At 42.4% G+C, this 17,341-nt stretch overlaps 1 protein-coding gene across 3 annotated transcripts in view; it reads right to left on the reverse strand.

Annotated features, from left to right (window-relative positions):
• Positions 1 to 17,341, reverse strand: part of IGF2BP3 (insulin like growth factor 2 mRNA binding protein 3) — a 142,108-nt gene that overhangs the window by 15,821 nt on the left and 108,946 nt on the right. For 2 of the 3 annotated variants that reach the window (XM_065938766.1, XM_065938765.1), the window contains exons 6-10: positions 9,839 to 10,117; positions 6,149 to 6,283; positions 4,759 to 4,881; positions 2,460 to 2,595; positions 777 to 902 (exon numbers count right to left, since the gene is read on the reverse strand). In XM_065938766.1, the coding sequence (XP_065794838.1) occupies positions 777 to 902; positions 2,460 to 2,595; positions 4,759 to 4,881; positions 6,149 to 6,283; positions 9,839 to 10,117 (799 nt within the window). The remainder of the gene's footprint in view (positions 1 to 776; positions 903 to 2,459; positions 2,596 to 4,758; positions 4,882 to 6,148; positions 6,284 to 9,838; positions 10,118 to 17,341) is intronic. The other variant, XM_065938767.1, reaches the window with a different exon arrangement.

Genomic DNA, 17,341 nt, shown 5'->3' on the forward strand with positions numbered 1-17,341 from the left:
AGGAAGAGAGAGAGAGGAAAGCGAATTCAAGAAGGAAGATCCTAGAACGTTAATTTTATTTCACATGATTGTCTTCAATTATTATTGATAATGCAACTGAACTGAGAACTTCTTTCAAAAAAAATTCTTGTATACAGTGTCTGCTAGGCTGCATTTATTTTCATACTATCACTGGCCTATTTCTAACCTCAGGGAAAATGCTACTCTTAAAAAGCAAATATAAAAATTATAATTTCTTAACGACACGATTATTTCTTAATGACACACCTGTTTACAAAACAAATAAAAGCTGTTTAATGTCTGCACACAAACACACAGCAGATTTGTGGGCAAGACTGTCTGAGCTCACCACTTAATAAAGCACAACATTCAAAATGGAAAACGGGTCTAGTCTTTACTGACCTTTCAGGTGAAGTTCAGGATGAAGGAAGCCTATTCAAAATCCTCTCCTTTACATTTAAAAGTAAGAAACCTCTTTCCCCCTCCCCAAAGTCTCAAAATTTTTCTTTTGATATTTGAAAACGCATGTTGACAACCCTGCCACCCAAGAACTTCAAAAGAAATAACTCATGTATGTCTACAAAGAGAAGAAGGTCCTAGTGACAAGAACTGGAAAGCCTGTGCCAGATCCAAACTGACAAGTGGTCACACAGGGGTCAGGTTTTACCTTAAGAGTTCCCCCAATTAGCATTTAATGTCACACCACTTGAGGGCAACAAAGTCTGACTGTCCCTTGACGTCACCCCCCTCAACCATAAGGAAAGGTTATGTCTTACCTCAAACTGTGGGTAAGGAGGAGTCATAGCTGATGGGGGTCCTGAGGTGGGAGGTGGCATCCCAGACGTGGGTGGGAACAGACCCAAGGCGTTCAGATTTAATCCAGGAATTAGATGTGCTTGAAGCTGCAATGGTAAAAAAAAGTCCCTTCATTTTACAGTTACAAGATCAAGTACAAGTGAGCATTTATACGTGATAATATCCAGATTGTGACCTCTTGTCAAGTAAAGAAAAAAATCATTTTGTGAGTTAAATTTTAAAACAAAGCAGATGTTCCATGTGATTATACTTCGGGTTACAGGTTATGTCTGTACATAATTCTTGCTATTTTAAACTCCATGTGCTGTCTTCCTCCTCTTTGATCTGAAGGCACACTGGGTTTCTCAAAGCAGGAAACACAGCCTTCCTTGCCTTTACGAGCAGCTCTCAGTGCTCAGACATACATGTTATCTGACTCTCTGGGCATACAGTAAAGAGAGACTGAGTATCTTGCATGAATTGAAGACGCAAACAAACAAGATATGTTCATTGAAAAGCAGAACAGATAACAAATATTAAGAGATCTTTACTCCATGAAAAAAACTTGGTGGTCATGAATCTACAGACCTAAAACAAAATCAAGCTCTTTGGGAATCAGGTTCCATGCTCATGTCCCTTCAAATAAACCGATCTTTGGAATGGATCCAGGAGCCAGAGATGGGATTTGGTTTTGGTTTCATTTGCCAAGGGTTGAGAAAATAAGGTGAAGACTACAGAGTTCAGACTTGAGCATCCTCAAGCATGTTTTTTCAAGGCCTGTGTGGGTTTGGATTTACTCCCAAGTGACCCTGAAACACTTGGATGAGCAGTGATCACGTGAAGGTAGGGAGGCAGTCATGTGGGGGTAAAATGATTAGCATTTAAGGCAGTTCTCACAATGGCAGTATCATTTTTACACTTTCCTTTCTTTCAAGTGTAATGTTTCAGATGGCAGGCCCAGCTGATGAACTTTTTTTTTTCCAATCGTTTACTTGAAAATTCAAGACGGACTTTTGAAATGCTACATTTTCCATACCATTCCATCCGTTATGGCACGTCAGCAATGCACTTTAATTGCCTTACCTGCACTACACAGCTTTGTTTTGTCACTGTAAATTCTTTTATCGCCAAGGTTTACGAGTAACCAGGTTTTAAATTTATCCTCATAACAGTAGTTTTTTATATATGCACTGTAGCTATTATAATCCTAATAAGCATGCAGTGTAGGCAGTAGCCCCATTTTACAGATGAGGAACAGAGAGACCAAGTAAGTCGTCCATGAGAATAAAGCTACAGCTAATAAATGGTTGAGCTAAGATTCAAACCAGTTCACACACTCCTAAAGCCCACATTCCTATAATACTATAATCTCCCTCAAATTCACACTGTATGGGAGAGATTAGCCTTTTTTTAGGGAGGTATTAACCTTACCTCACAGGTAAGGAAGCTAAGGCACAAAGTTAGCTAAAATCACAAAAGAGGGCCAAGCCTGAAGTCCAAGTTTGTGTCTGCCCAACTATCCCAGGGCGCTCACCGTGATGCTCAAAGTCAATGAGAAACCACATCTAACAATGACGCCATTAAAGAAATCAATGTTAAGGCAATTGAAAACATCTCTGAACTGTTCATCAAAACAAAGACATTTCCTCCACATGAAAACTAACATTCATGGAAGCAATGTCGTTTTCATAAGACTCCCTGATTTTCTTCATTATCTCTTCCTCAGCCCTGGCGCAGGTTTCCACGCTGCCTTTCACCGTGATGGTGCGTTCCGGATTGTACAGTGTCAGCTCCTGCAATCTGCAGATTGAAACAGAGAGGCAAGGAAAAGACTGGAAATTATAGGAGGGAGACAGTTAATAATAGTTCAACCACAACTGGCAATTCAAACCCAACTGTGGAGGCTGGCAATGTGTAAAAGGAGGTGGTTAGACATCATGAAAAATGAGTAAGCCCCAAAAGTTGTGAATACAACAATTGTAAAGCTGCAGGGGAATAGAAAATACTGCCCCTCCCACCTTCTAAGTATCTCTGGGTGTACGCAGTTCAATTAAGTCCATGTTTTAAACAAATTATACTTCTTGACCACTTAAGGTGAGCTTTTTTCACAACAGTGAAATGTAAAGAAAATGATCCAGAGGAACCTATAGTTTTAGTGGACCCCAAGAACCAGATGAATATAACCTTTAATAAGTGCGTTTCTAGTCTGCCCCGACCAATTTGGGGTGTAATTGGCCTTGTCATGCAACTGCATTTTTTAGATCACCAAGCAAGGGATAAGCAAGAAAATATTCCAAAACGGCACCCAGAATTCATATGTCTAAGCTTATTTTTGTTGCTAATTTTAGAATTTAGATTGACGTACGCTTGAGGAAATAACACAAATCCATCCATTTTGACTGAATTTTAAAAATAGTCCCTCGATGACCGTTTAGACAACTAAAAAGCTTAAGATGTAACAGCAATATTCAGAAACTCCCTGCTTGTCTCACTCAGCTCCTGTAGAAGCGTCGAAATCCATTCAGATGACACTGACACCATTTAAGTCTCAGCCATTCAACAGCCTTGAAGGAAAACCCATGGGAGGTACTTACCATGGAAACAAGACTCAGGAAATGGACGGAAAGGATACAGAATATTGGGACAGTTTCCTTTCATATTCTTAGGGCTAAAACTCTCATTTTCACTACTAGCAAAGTGTCTCAAGCTAAACGTGAGGCAGATGAATGGGATGTTATTCCTTAACGTCTTCCTATACTTGTTAAAATATAAACATCCACACAGTGAAGATGCTTCGTCTCAGACCCCGTACACAAGTGTATGTTTCCTCTTCAGGCTCAACCGACTCTCCCCTGATGAGCATTTTCTATTACAGTTTTAAAAATAGCTGCTTCCAGAACAGCCTTTATGATATATTTTTTTCCTCTTAAAACCTTCCCCTTTCTGAGCATAAAATTCAAGAGAGGGTAGGATCACTTGTTCTCTTTACTGTTTTGCAGTTTTTCCTTTCCCACCAAGCAGGACTCTCCCACTTCCTTTCCACTCCCACTTCTACAAAAACTCCTTGCTCCATGAAATACTGCCCCAGTCTTTCTCTACTATTCTTCATTAGTTCGTCAGTCTCTTTCCCTCTCAACTTTTTAGCGAGCCCTGGAGGAAGTAAAAGTCACCCTCGGAAGAGAAAGGCCTTTCCACGTAATGTCAGAGCATTCATGGACTGCAGGCATGGGGACTAGCCTCCCCGATCCCCACTCCCCAGCGACCGCCCCTCCCACACTGACTGAAGCTGACTCGTGTCAACAACAGTAGAAAAAAGTGGTAAAGAGAGTGACTTCTGAGACTATGTTACAAAAGACACAGCTGCTTCTGTCTTCTTGTCTCTTAGGTTGTTCACTGTGAGGGATATGACTTGAAGACGCCCCCAAACAGCCCTGTGGAGGAGCTGAGCGGAGGTGAGGAGCTGAGGCCACATTCTAAGAGCAGCCATCAGCTTGGCAGCAACACCAAGAGCCCCCCAGACCAGGACTACCCAGCCACGCTGTACCCCTGAACTCCTGCCCCCCAGAAACCAGGTGAGCAGTAAACGTTCACCCTTGTCTTTAGTGGCCAATGTTGGGATAATCTGTTATACAGCGATGGATAATACGCAGGGTTACACACTCCAGCTTTCAGAGCAGATGCCAGAAAACCCCAGCAAGACTTCAGTGAGGAAATACACACGGCAAGCATTAGCGTGTCCTGCCTCTGCAGTGGGAACAGAGAATGCTTTCGCTGTGGGTTAGAGACAGATAGCAGGCAGGACAGAAATGGGTTTGAGAAGTGAAGCATAAGCAGGGTGGTACAGGCCAGCTCCAAGAGTTGTAACCCACTTAATATATAACCTAGAGCTTGGAAATGGTATATAGCTTGGAAATGGTATTTTTGAAAGTTTTCTGATTCTAAAGAAAGCAAGGCAGCACTTACGGAGATATTGTGATTTTAGTGTCAGTGTCCTGCTCAATTTTTTTAAGATTCCGTCCTTCCTTACCAATGAGACGTCCTACAAAATTATTATGGGCTAAAATCTTCAAAGGAATCTCTTCTGTGCTGTAAAGAAAAATAAAATAAAAGGCCACCAATCAGAGTAAGTATACCTATTCTAGGGTAAAAGGACAATATTCATTCATTAAACATTGACTTCCTGCCTACCGTAGCGGAAGCATTCTGCCAGGGACACTGTAAAGCCTGCTGACCATTAGCCCACATTCTAGCAACGCATGAAGAGAGGGGGATGAAAAAACACTGACAAGTATTTGGAAAGGAGTTAATTTTTAAAAGTTTTCTTTTATTCATCTCAGGGAATGCCTTCCAATAATGGATTCTAGTTAGCTCTTTGAAAACACCTTACTCAAACCCATATTCTGAAACCCCCAATACCAGAACACCACCGACAACACGAAACAGCACGGTTTTAGAATAATGTTTAAATACACCCCTGGAGATAAAACGCACGACTTACAGAGGGAAACAAGAAACCCAACAGGGTTACACTTTGGAGGGAAGAGTATAAGAGTAAGAGAGGGGACTTTCACTTTTCATTTTGTACCTTTCTGACTTTCCAAGTCATGTACATGGCACTGTGTTAACATGTCATGGGGTCATCTAAGTGGTGGGCTTTTTCTTCACTTTTCTCTATACTAAAAAGTAATTTTAATCTTATAATAAAGCAACATATAATACCTTCTAGTTAAAATATATGTACTGTACTTCAAAGGTCCCTCCAAATTAGGTCCCCAGGTTAGGACCAGCGTCTTACTCTGGACCCTCCTTTCAGCACACCACCATGCTAGGTGCTACAGGCAGCAGAGAACCCAGCCTCTGCTCAAGGCTCCCATGCACAAGAGATTTAGTTTCAACCTGAAGCACCTGAATCAACATCCAGTTTCCCACAGCACAAGACCAGGGCCTTTCCAGCTCCATTCTCCCGCTCCTGCAGGGTGGGCTGGCAGACACAGGCCGAGCTCCTTCAAGCTCCAAGCATAGGAGTGAGGGTTTGGGGTCCCTGCTTTGGGTAAATCCCTGGGATGCTTCTTGGACCTTAGGTGAGCTTCCTGTGACCCCAACTGCCTTTTTTTTTTTACAGCTGGACTTTTCCCATTAACACCACTCGCAACATAGCCAAACATGAATGAAAGTGAAGCATTTAAAAGACTTATGCTCTATAACCACCAAAACAACACTGCTGACCCTCTGTCGCTCTTCGGGACAGCATTTCCCTTTGTCTGCTGGCAATTCCCAAAAATTATGTCAAAGCATCCCAAAAACAGGACCGCATAAATATCAACCTCCCCACCGGTTATTCCTCTTTACTCACAATTTTATATCTTGAGCTTCTTTATGCATAATCTCCAGAATAGACTTACAAGCTGCAGAGGTGCCCTCGGGGGTAGAGAGGATAGTAATGGACTTCTCGGCGGCACCTGCATTCTCCTTCCGATGGACATCAATTCTTAGGGTGGGCACAAGGGGAGAGGGAAACGAGCTGTAAGCATGTATCCACAACAGTCTGTCATCACCACCTATACAGTCACCGCACTTCTGGGCAAAGAGTGGGTGACGCACTTTCCTCAAAAGCAAGTCTTCATAAGCCGTCACCATGGATGAGACCAATGTTAAGTCCAAGAATATTCCCCTCTCTGCTCATGCAGGGCCATCTCTTTATTCTGGCCAAACTGCACATGCTTAACTTTCCTTTTCAGTGCTACAGGTCAGTCATCTCACATCCAGGAGTCTGGGTTCAAACAAAAGGCTTTCTTCCACTCAAAGAACAAGGGAGCCTGGAACACAAGCCAAGAGGACTGGCGCTGGAATCCCCACAAGTCGGGGGCTCCTGACTCCACTCACAGTGTGACCACCATCCGTCACAGGTGGGGATTTCACTCCTCGGTTTCCTCTTGCCAGGGTCTTTCTACATTTTGCCTTCCTGATCAAGGAAAAGTCCACAATAAACAGTAATAGGAGTGGACCCCAAAGATATGGCGGCAGTTCTATATCAAAACAAGCAAATGGCCACAAACACACAGTGATGTTCAGTCTCACTGGTCCTTGAAACAAGGTGGTGTTCTCTTCCAGACCTGCACAGATGCTATTCAGTACTGGCAAGAGGATGGGTGTCTGGGACACGCACACCTCTGGCATGGTGTGGAGTACAGAACAATCTGCTGAACTGCTTATTATCTTTTGACCCAAGAATTCTACTTCTTGTAATATCTCCTACAGATGTAGTCTCATATGTGGGCTAAGAGTGGTGTTTCTCACCCTCCGGCAGCATTGGCACTTTGGGTCAGACTAGTTCTTTGGTGTGGAAGCCAATCTGTGCATTGCAGGATGGTGAACAACATCTCTGGCCTCTACCCAGTAGACACCAGTAGCACCCCCGCCCCCATCTAAGTATGACAACCAAAACTGTCTCCAAACACTGACAAATGTCTGCTGGGGGAAAACATCACCATGGGTTGAAACCACTGGTGCAAGCATGTTCACCGCTGCACTATTTGTAATAGAAAGAAAACTGGTATTTCCAATAAGGAAAAAACGGTTAAAGAACATATCCATATCACACAGTTGTTCATAAATGTGGTAAAATTACAGGTGCCAACAAAGCAAAAGGTCCTCAATCTTATGTGAAAAAAAAACACACTACATACCATGATATAAATTCTCTTTTAAAGCTACATGTGTTAGCAGATATGAGGAACAAGTCTTATAAAGACATATTCCCAACTCAACAGTGGTCACCTTGGGGGTTTGATGGAGGTTAACTCTTTTAATGTATATACTTGTACATTTTGAATTAAATACAAAAACAAGTCTTCTGTTTAAAAAGTACAAGAAAGAAAATCAACTATTCAAAAAAGTGTGTTCAGGGAAAATTATTTTAAGTTCCTTTGGCCACTCAAACTCTAGATGGAAAGGCTATAACTCGTTGTCATGAGAATGACCACTACATCTTGCTAATAAAATCAGGGTTTGGATTTCATTTTCCTAAATGCCTAATTGAAAACTGAAGATTCATCTCAGAATTAAAACCTATAGCTAAAAATAAGGGCAATGGAGAAGTGAAACAAATAAGGACTATCTAGAAATGACCAATAAAAAGAGTATCTTGCAACAGATCTGATCTCAGGAACCATCTCTCCAGTCACTGGTTTCAGTCTCCAATCACTGTAAGTATTGCATCTCTTCCAGTAGGTGATGTGCTCATCTCCCTCCTGGTTTATTTTCACCTGCTCACTGTGCTAAGGATTACCAAACTCTGATCCTCTGAGAGTAAGGAATGTTGCTTTACAGATTAGGGCAGCCCTGTGAGGCTATTACAGATGCAGAAGATCTGATAATGACGAGTTCAATGGCAAGAGTTAATTAAATCTGTTGGCAGAGCTGCAAGTGAATCATGGAATACAACTATTGCTTCCCTTCCCTCTCCATTCTCCATCTTCCTGCTTAAATAAAACAAACAGTTTCATTAAATCACAGAAGCTCTTTCCTCTGACAGGGAAATGAGCAGCTTTAATTTAAAAGGAGCAACTTTCATCTGCCATGTGATGAGGAAGGGAAACGACTGAATAATTAGTTTCTGCAGGTAACAGGGAATCAATGCAAGAGAGACGCTCTTGAAATAGAGAATTAAAGAGAAGCTCTTGTATTAAAATGAGGCAAATCTGAGATGAAAACTGATTGGGCCATGGTTGTCTTCCCTACCCTCTAACATTATGAAGTCAAGGCCACCGACTTTGCAAAGGTGACCAGCACTCGGCATCTCTCCCACTCCTCCCAAGTGTGGGAAGGCAGGGCCAAGCGCCGCCCTTCAGGGGGAGTGGGCGCATGACCACCACTAGACACAGTTCGTTTCGCTTCTCCATCAGAAATGGGCCAGCCACCTGAAGGCTGGCATGGGGCCTGTGATGAACGTGGATAACCTCTTAAGCCTGCTGGAACAAACACGGCACCATAGTTGTACTTTCCGAAAAAGACTCTGCTTAACTCCTTGGACCACACAAAATAATTTTTCTCACTAAATTTAAAAAGCAAAATGATCCACAATCATCTCTGCAGCTGACCCAGGGCCATCTCCCTGCCCTTTTGTGTAGAATGACTTGAGAGGTGTGTGCACACTGCCTCTTCTCCCTTACATCCGCAGTTCTTCAGGAAATATGGTGGCAACTGTCCCAGAGATGTGCCTGATAGCAATTTACAGAACTAAGGGCAAGGACAGAGTTCACCATCAAGTTTTTTTTGGTCATATCTTCACATGCAGCATAACAGGATGGTTATTAAAGCAAAAACCACAAATATACAATCACTGGAGCTCCAAAACTGAGACAGTGCCTTAGATATACTTTAACAGAATTAAACACAATTCACATGCAGTTATTTCACTCATTTGACAAAAATGAGAGCCATCAACAGGCCCAGTGTTGGGACTACAGTGGTAAATAAAAACAAACAGCTCCTGCTTTCTACTCCTAAAAAGCCTGAGTATTTGATGGAGAATCTTCTAATTCCCAAAATCTGCAAATTAAAACTATCAAACAACATCCTAAAGAAAGAACCATTCTAACTGCATGGCTTAAACACAGGATAACTACAGATCATAAACTGAATTATTCTTCATTGAAGTAAAGCAAGACTAAAAAACTCTTCTGTGTTGGACCCAGAAAATTACTTCTAAAAGCACAGAAGGCAGTATCAGTGGAGGTCGGAGAGGAGACGGGGGAGCAGAGAAACACCTAGAAGTTGCCCTTTTGTTGGTCAGGGCCTCCCCCATCAGGAGTATCATTTGTTTTCCATTCATGTGTGAAAATCTAAAGTTCTCTTTGAGATTAAGGTTTAGCCCCAGGTTTTTATAAAATGAACTCAAAAGCTATCAAATCACAAGGTTTTTCCAGATTCCCAAGTAGCATACAAGAAGGGATCACAGCCATGTTCAGGAGGACATGAAGTAGCAAACAACAGACTCTCTTATGAAGATTCAAACACCCACGGCGCCCCAGCAAATACTCACTTAGACTGGGTCTGTTTGGTGATATTCCGAATGGTGGCGCCTTCTTTTCCTATAATGGCTCCAACGAACTGGGTGGGAACCAGCAGGCGCAGAGGCAAGTCGCACGGCTTTGGCTTGGACACTGACCCTGGAGACCCCTGCCTCGAGGAGCCCCGCTGCCCAAAGCCACGCCGGCCACGAGGCTGCTGCGAGGGGCTCTGCTGCGCCGTCTCATCAGGGATGTAGGCCACTCTCAGCGTGAAGTTCTCCAGCTGGAACCCGTTCAGCTTGTCTAAAGCTCTGCAAGTGAACAGGGAGCAGGGATGGGAAGAGGAACCAGGCTGGGTAACAGCAATACCACCTCTTCCACTCAGGATTCCTGGCTCTAAAGCTCCTGAATAAAGCCACTGAGCAAACAGCAAATCCAGAACACACCTAACACTCTCCGCCCACATTCCCTTTGAAGGACACATGGGGAAAACAGGTTTCCAAGGGAACATATTAGCCATTTACCAGTAAAGTAAAAAAAAAAAAACAACATTTTGTCAAACTCTAACTAGGGAATTCCCTGGCGGTCCAGTGGTTAGGACTTGGTGCTCTCACTGCTAAAGTCTGGGTTCAATCCGTGGGCAGGGAAGTAAGATCCCAGAAGATACACAGTATGGCCAGAAAAAAACCCAAACAAACAAAAAACAACACTCTTGACTAAGTTATTCACCATGAAGTCAATAACAGTCTATGAGGACCCCCACAGAACAAGAGGAGGGGGTTCTCCTTCTCCTGGCTAGTCTTTCCAAATCAGAATAGAAAAGATGTTACAATACACACCTCCCTTGCTTTAAGGTCTTAAAAACAAATATTTAAAACACTTTCAGAATCAAAGGACAAAAATCTCTGAGCCACTCACTGGAGGAAGTCGAATTTAATGGTCATGTTACTTACCACTATAAAATCACTCAATACCTATTATGAGCCTATTCTTGAGGGAAAAAAGCAATCCATGACCTTGTGGAATTTATGATCTGATTTGAGGCAGGGCGACAGGGGTGGTGGTGAAAAGAAAACAACAAAAGCTGTCTTCTCCCTATCTATCCATCCATCCACGCACCCATTCATCTATTTCAAGAGGAGCTTTACTTTTTGTCTTTTTTTTGTTTGTTTTGTTTTTCATTTTAGAGCCTTGTTATGGAAAAGTACAGAAATTAAAAGACACTTGTTGCTCCCTGGAAGAAAAGCTATGACCAACCTAGATAGCATATTAAAAAGCAGAGACATTACTTTGCCAGCAAAGGTGCATCCAGTCAAAACTATGGTTTTTCCAGTAGTCATGTATGGATGTGAGAGTTAGACTATAAAGAAGGCTGAGTGCCAAAGAATTGATGCTTTTGAATTGTGGTGTTGGAGAAGACTCTTGAGAGTTCTTTAGACAGCACAGAGATCAAACCAGTCAATCCTAAAGGAAATCAATGCTGAATATTCATTGGAAGGACTGATGCTGAAGCTGAAACTCCAATACTCTGGCCACCTGATGCGAAGAACTGACTCACTGGAAAAGACCCTGATGCTGGGAAAGATTGAGGGCAGGAGAAGGTGATGAAAGAGGATGAGATGGTTGGATGGCATCACCGACTCAATGGACATGAGTTTGAGCAGGCTCCAGGTGTTGGTGATGGACAGGGAAGCCTCGCGTGCTGTAGTCCATGGGGTCACAAAGAGTTGGACACGACTGAGCAAGTGAACTGAACTATGGAAAAGTACCCAATCTTAAGCAAACATCTCAATGAATTTTCACACAGTGAGCATGCATCTCCAAATTCAGAGCTAGGACACCCAGTGTCCCAGAAGCCCCACCAGGACCTCCTTCCAGTGACTGCCCCTCCCCTCGGCTCCTCATGCCACAGAAGGATTCTGCCTGTTTACATTTCTATGTAAATACCCATGTCTGGCATCTTTAACTTATCATTTATAAGATAAATGTGTAAGATTCCTAAGTTTATAAGATAAATTGGTGTGTTCTAGCTTACCTACATATTTTAAATGTGAAGAACTCAATAAAAGTTGACAGAAGATACCACCATATAGACATCACCATAATAATACACACTCCCAGTGCAAAACAAAATTAAAAAAAAAATAAAATAAAAGGCCTCACGCTTTCTCCAGGGTTACTCAGAATCTTTGCTCAGATGGTATTCCAGTGGGCCCTGAGTTCGACCCAGGCAAGGAGAGAAGAACAGGCATAAAAGGCTCTCTGTCTAGTTGCTCAGACTGATCATTTGTGGATCACATACTGCTTTCTTTATCTGGAGATCTTTCCGTTTCAACTTTAAGAGATAGGCCCAGCACCAAAAGGGGTAACAAAACCATGCAACTGCATGGCAGATGCAGAAAACAAGACAAGCCATACAGTTGTCCTCAGGACTCAGAATTCTGCCCTTTTTGCACGTCAGTGGCCTGTTCCATCACTGTCCTACAGTTCCATGCATACGAATTAACTCTTTAAAAGATCCCAGTCATACAGACTAACAAAGTATCAAGAAATTTCTGTCACAATGACCTCCAAGACCCTTCCCAGAGTAACTGTTAACTGTGATAACTTCTGCAAACGAACCAGTTCTTTCCATATGCTCACAAAGGTGTGTAAGTGTTCAGTACCTCCTTAAAAAAAGTAGTAACTGAGATCATGATATAGTCTTGTGATTTGTTGTTTTTCCAAATACAATATATCTTGGGATATTTCCATGTGAGTTCTGTATCAGTCGACATTCTTCTCCCATGTGTATGTGTGTGTGTGTGTAACTGAATCGCTTTGCTGTAGACCAATTAACAAGACATTGTAAATCAACTATACTTCAATTTTTTTTAAAAAAAGTAGCTAAAGATGGCATTCTTTTCATAAGCTTTATAGGTGATAGCAGACACACAGAAAAACTTGTTTTACCAATATCCCTATATAAGAACCTTCAGTTAACACATTTTTCCTGGCTTCTTCCCTCTCCTTTCTTCCTAATGAATACATGGATTAAGGGCCCTAAAGTATTTTGGCTATTTCTAAAGGAAGACAACAGCTAGAAATTTTATTAACATCGATGATGTACATTTACTACAGGAAGTTTGGAATTACAGATGTTTCAACAAATTAGATAAAGCTTTTCAGAGTCCAAGAGGAAACTATCCCTGAAGGTTACATGAGGAGGAGCCCAATGGAATGAAGGGCTCAACTCCACCTGGGACATAAAAGGCGACAGTTCACGGTAACATCCTTCCCCACTCTAAAACTGAGCACTTCAGAAGAGAGTAAGTGACTGTGCAATTAAGTCAGTAATGTTACTTTAAAAAAAGAAGTTGGGGGCAGGGGAGCCCTTCCCTAGTGGCTCAGAAAGTAAAGAATCAGCCTGCAATGCAGGAGATGTGGGTCCCATCCCTGGGTCAGGAAGATCCCCTGGAGAAGGAAATGGCAACCCACTCCAGTATTCTTGCCTGGGAAATCCCATGGACACAGGAGCTTGGCGGGCTACAGCCCATGTTACTAAAAAGTTAATTAGCTTCTTTCCTGATTAAGAGACATATATACAGACAGACAGACGTCCTTCTCCATGGAAATAAATAGAGATAAACATATAGGTCACCAGATGCTTCTGTGTACCCAAATACAGTCACGTGTGTCCGGAGAAACAACTCTCAACTTGGAATAAACTATAACTTCCCAACTTCACTGTACTGCTTTAAGAAGATTTCTTCGAGGGGAAAAGAAAAGACGCTCTTCATCGGGAGGCCAGGTGGCACAGTGCTGTCTGGGGCCGCAAGACTCCAAACCCAGGCTGTTCCCGTCAGAGAGCAGAGAGCATGCCCTGTGTACGCCGCGCTCCTGACCCCTCACCACGGGGCACTCCACACCTGGACACAGCTGAAGGTGTGACTGCCAGCATGACTGTCTCATGACTGAAGACTGTGTATTTATGAATTTATAACCTATTAACCTCCCTACACTACGTTATCTAGTGGGCTGCTGAGTTCAGGGGAAAACATTCTAGTATTTTCACCAACCTTACTGTACATGCAAGATGCATGATCAAAAACTGTCATCTAATTATTCAAAACATACGCATTCAGTTCAGCAGAACTCAAGGATGTTTATCCCACATGTGTATTACTCAGAATGCTGCTGCCCATCATTACCTGATTGCTCTGCTGTGATTCTGAGTCAATCAGAAGATGGTGAGTAGTATTTTTTGTTTTGCTTCCTTTTGGCTGCACTGGGTTCGAAGCTGTGCCTCTTGCATTGGAAGCGCAGAGTCCCAACCATTGGACCACCAGGAAATTCACACCCATGAGCAGTTTTGCTGGCTAGCAGCACTTAATTGCATTGCTAAGTTTATTGGGGTAGACCACAGGGTAGGATTGAAAGGGCCTTGCAAGAAACAATAAGTAGTTTATCTCAAGGATTAAAGAGTAAGAAGAACTGAGTCTCAGAGAAGTTAAATGCATCCAATGGTACACACATACAGAGCTGAATAGTGAAAGAGAGACCAGAATTCTAAGCCAGCTTGAACAGTAAGTAGCCAAGGAGCCTTGGAAAGGTCGTTTTGTGATTTGGCATTAGCCACCTTACCAGAAAAGCTATAAACGACCAGATTTATGGTCTTTCGACTCTATAAATTCCATGTCTAAAATCTTTTCCTTATTCCTAGATCTCACTGCTGAGTATCATGTAGGTCCTAACAAAACGAGGCTTAGCCATCATAGAAAAGTTACATCATTCCATTTTATCCTTGTACCAAGAGTAAGACGTTGAAACATAAAATTCAATAATTACCAAAAGCCTGATAATACCACTGCAGGGAGGCATCTTAAGGAAACAATGAAAGACTTCATTACCAAACTAGTTCTAATGGCAAAAAACTGCAAACAACCTAGATGCCCACCAGAGGACTAGCTACATAGACTGTGGTAGGGATGACATACCAGAGAGAGATGACTAATAGTATAAATACAGCTAATGGAAAGACAACCTGCACAATTCTACAGAATGATCTTTGGCATTTTAAATGTTGTAATGATGACCTATATGGGGAAAATCTAAAGACATATATGTATATGCATAACTGATTCCCTGGTGGCTACCTGGCTTGTAGCTACCCTGTAGCTAGTAGCTGCTGCTGCTGCTAAGTCGCTTCAGTCGTGTCCGACTCTGTGCGACCCCACAGACGGCAGCCCACCAGGCTCCCCCGTCCCTGGGATTCTCCAGGCAAGAACACTGGAGTGGGCTGCCATTTCCCTTCTCCAATGCATGAAAGTGAAAAGTGAAAGTGAAGTCGCTCAGTCGTGTCTGACTCCTCGCGACCCCATGGACTGCAGCCTACCAGGCTCCTCTGTCCATGGGATTTTCCAGGCAAGAGTACTGGAGTGCGGTGCCACTGCCTTCTCCGAGCTAGTAGCTACCAGCTACTAACTCAGCTGGTAAACAATCTGCCTGTGATGCAGGAGACCCCGGCTCAATCCCTGGCTTGGGAAGATCCACTGGAGAAGGGACAGGATACCCACTCCCTGTGGCTCCGCTGGTAAAAACGAGGCCTGCAGTGTGGGGGACCTGGGTTAGATCCCTGGGTTGGGAAGATCCCTGAGGAGGGAACAGCTACCCACTCCAGTATTCTGGCCTGGAGAACTCTGGGGACTGGATAGTCCATGCAGATGCAGAGTCAGGCATAACTGAGAGACTTTCACTCACTCACTCATAACTGATTAACTTTGCTGTAGAGCCAGCAACTAACACAACATCATAAATCAACTACACTCCAACAAAAATCAACTGTAAATAATAAATAGTAAGCTGTAATGCATGAGACAAAGTCTATCAAACTTGATGTCAAATTTCACAGTGGTTATCTCTGCATGGTAAAAAAGGCAAAAAATTTCTGTCTTACTACTTGATCTATTGTTCCTTTTTCTAGAATAAATCTTCTATTTACAGAATTTTCAAAGTTTAAGAGTCAACATCCTCCCCTTAGCCATCAGTCAAATTATTTCTAACACTTCTGTGTGTACCTTATACAAATCTTCAGGCTGATATAAAAAGATCTGCCATAATAGCTTCAATACATAAACTATATTTCTATTCCCCAACAACAAAGAAAACACACCAGAAAAAGAATCCCTGGACAACAAAGGTCTTACTGTATAACACAGGGAACTATATTCAATGTCCTGGGATAAACCATAATGGAAAATACAAAAAAGAATGTGTGTGTGTATGTGTATGTATACACACACACATATACACGTGCTAAGTCGCTTCAGTCATGTCCAACTCTTTGCGACCCCAAGGACTGTAGCCCACCAGGTTCCTCTGTCCATATGATTTCCCAGGCAAGAATACTGGAGTGGGTTGCCATTCCCTTCTCCAGGGGATCTTCCAGGCCCAGGGATCAAACCCGCATCCCCTGCAGCTCCTGCATAGTAGGCAGATTCTTTATCACTGAGCCGCTGCAGATAACTCAGTGCATTACATATAATACACACACACATACGTATGCGTAACTGAATCACTTTGCTGTACAGATGAAATTAACACAGCATTGTTAACAACTATAGTTCAATTTTTAAAAATAAAATGCCAAATTTACCTTTAGAAAAACCTTAGATCATTGAAAAAGCAAGAGAGTTCCAGAAAAACATCTACTTTTGCTTTATTGACTATGCCAAAGCCTTTGACTGTGTGGGCCACAACAAACTCTGGAAAATTCCTAAAAAGATGGGAATACCACCTGACCTGCCTCTTGAGAAATTTGTATGCTGGTCAGGAAGCAAGTTAGAACTGGACACACAGAACTGGTTCCAAATAGGTAAAGGAGTACGTTAAGACCATATATTGTCACCCTGCTTATTTAACTTATATGCAGAGTACATCATGAGAAACGCTGGACTAGAGGAAGCACAAGCTGGAATCAAGATTTCGAGGAGAAATATCGGTAACCTCAGATATGCAGATAACACCACCCTTATGGCAGAAAGTAAAGAACTAAAGAACCTCTTGATGAAAGTTAAAGAGAAGAGTGAAAAAGTTGGCTTAAAACTCAACATTCAGAAAACTAAGATCATGGTATCTGGTCCTATCACCTCATGGCAAGTAGATGGGGAAAGAGTGACAGACTTTACTTTTTGGGTTCCAAAATCACTGAGATGGTGACTACAGCCATGAAGTTAAAAGACATTTACTCCTTGGAAGAAGTTATTAGCAACCTAGATAGCTTATTAAAAACGAGAGACATTACTTTGTCAACAAAGGTCCATTTAGTCAAGGCTATGGTTTTTCCAATAGTCATGTATGGATGTGAGAGTTGGACTATAAAGAAAGCTGAGTGCAGAAGAACTGTTGCTTTTGAACTGTGGTGTTGGAGAAGAGTCTTGAGAGACCCTTGGACTGCAAGGAGATCCAACCAGTCCATCCTAAAGGAGATCAGTCCTGGGTATTCATTGGAAGGATGGATGCTGAAGCTGAAACTCCAATACTTTGGCCCCCTGATG

The sequence above is a fragment of the Muntiacus reevesi genome, chromosome 6, assembly GCF_963930625.1.
Source record: "Muntiacus reevesi chromosome 6, mMunRee1.1, whole genome shotgun sequence".
NCBI lineage: Eukaryota > Metazoa > Chordata > Mammalia > Artiodactyla > Cervidae > Muntiacus > Muntiacus reevesi.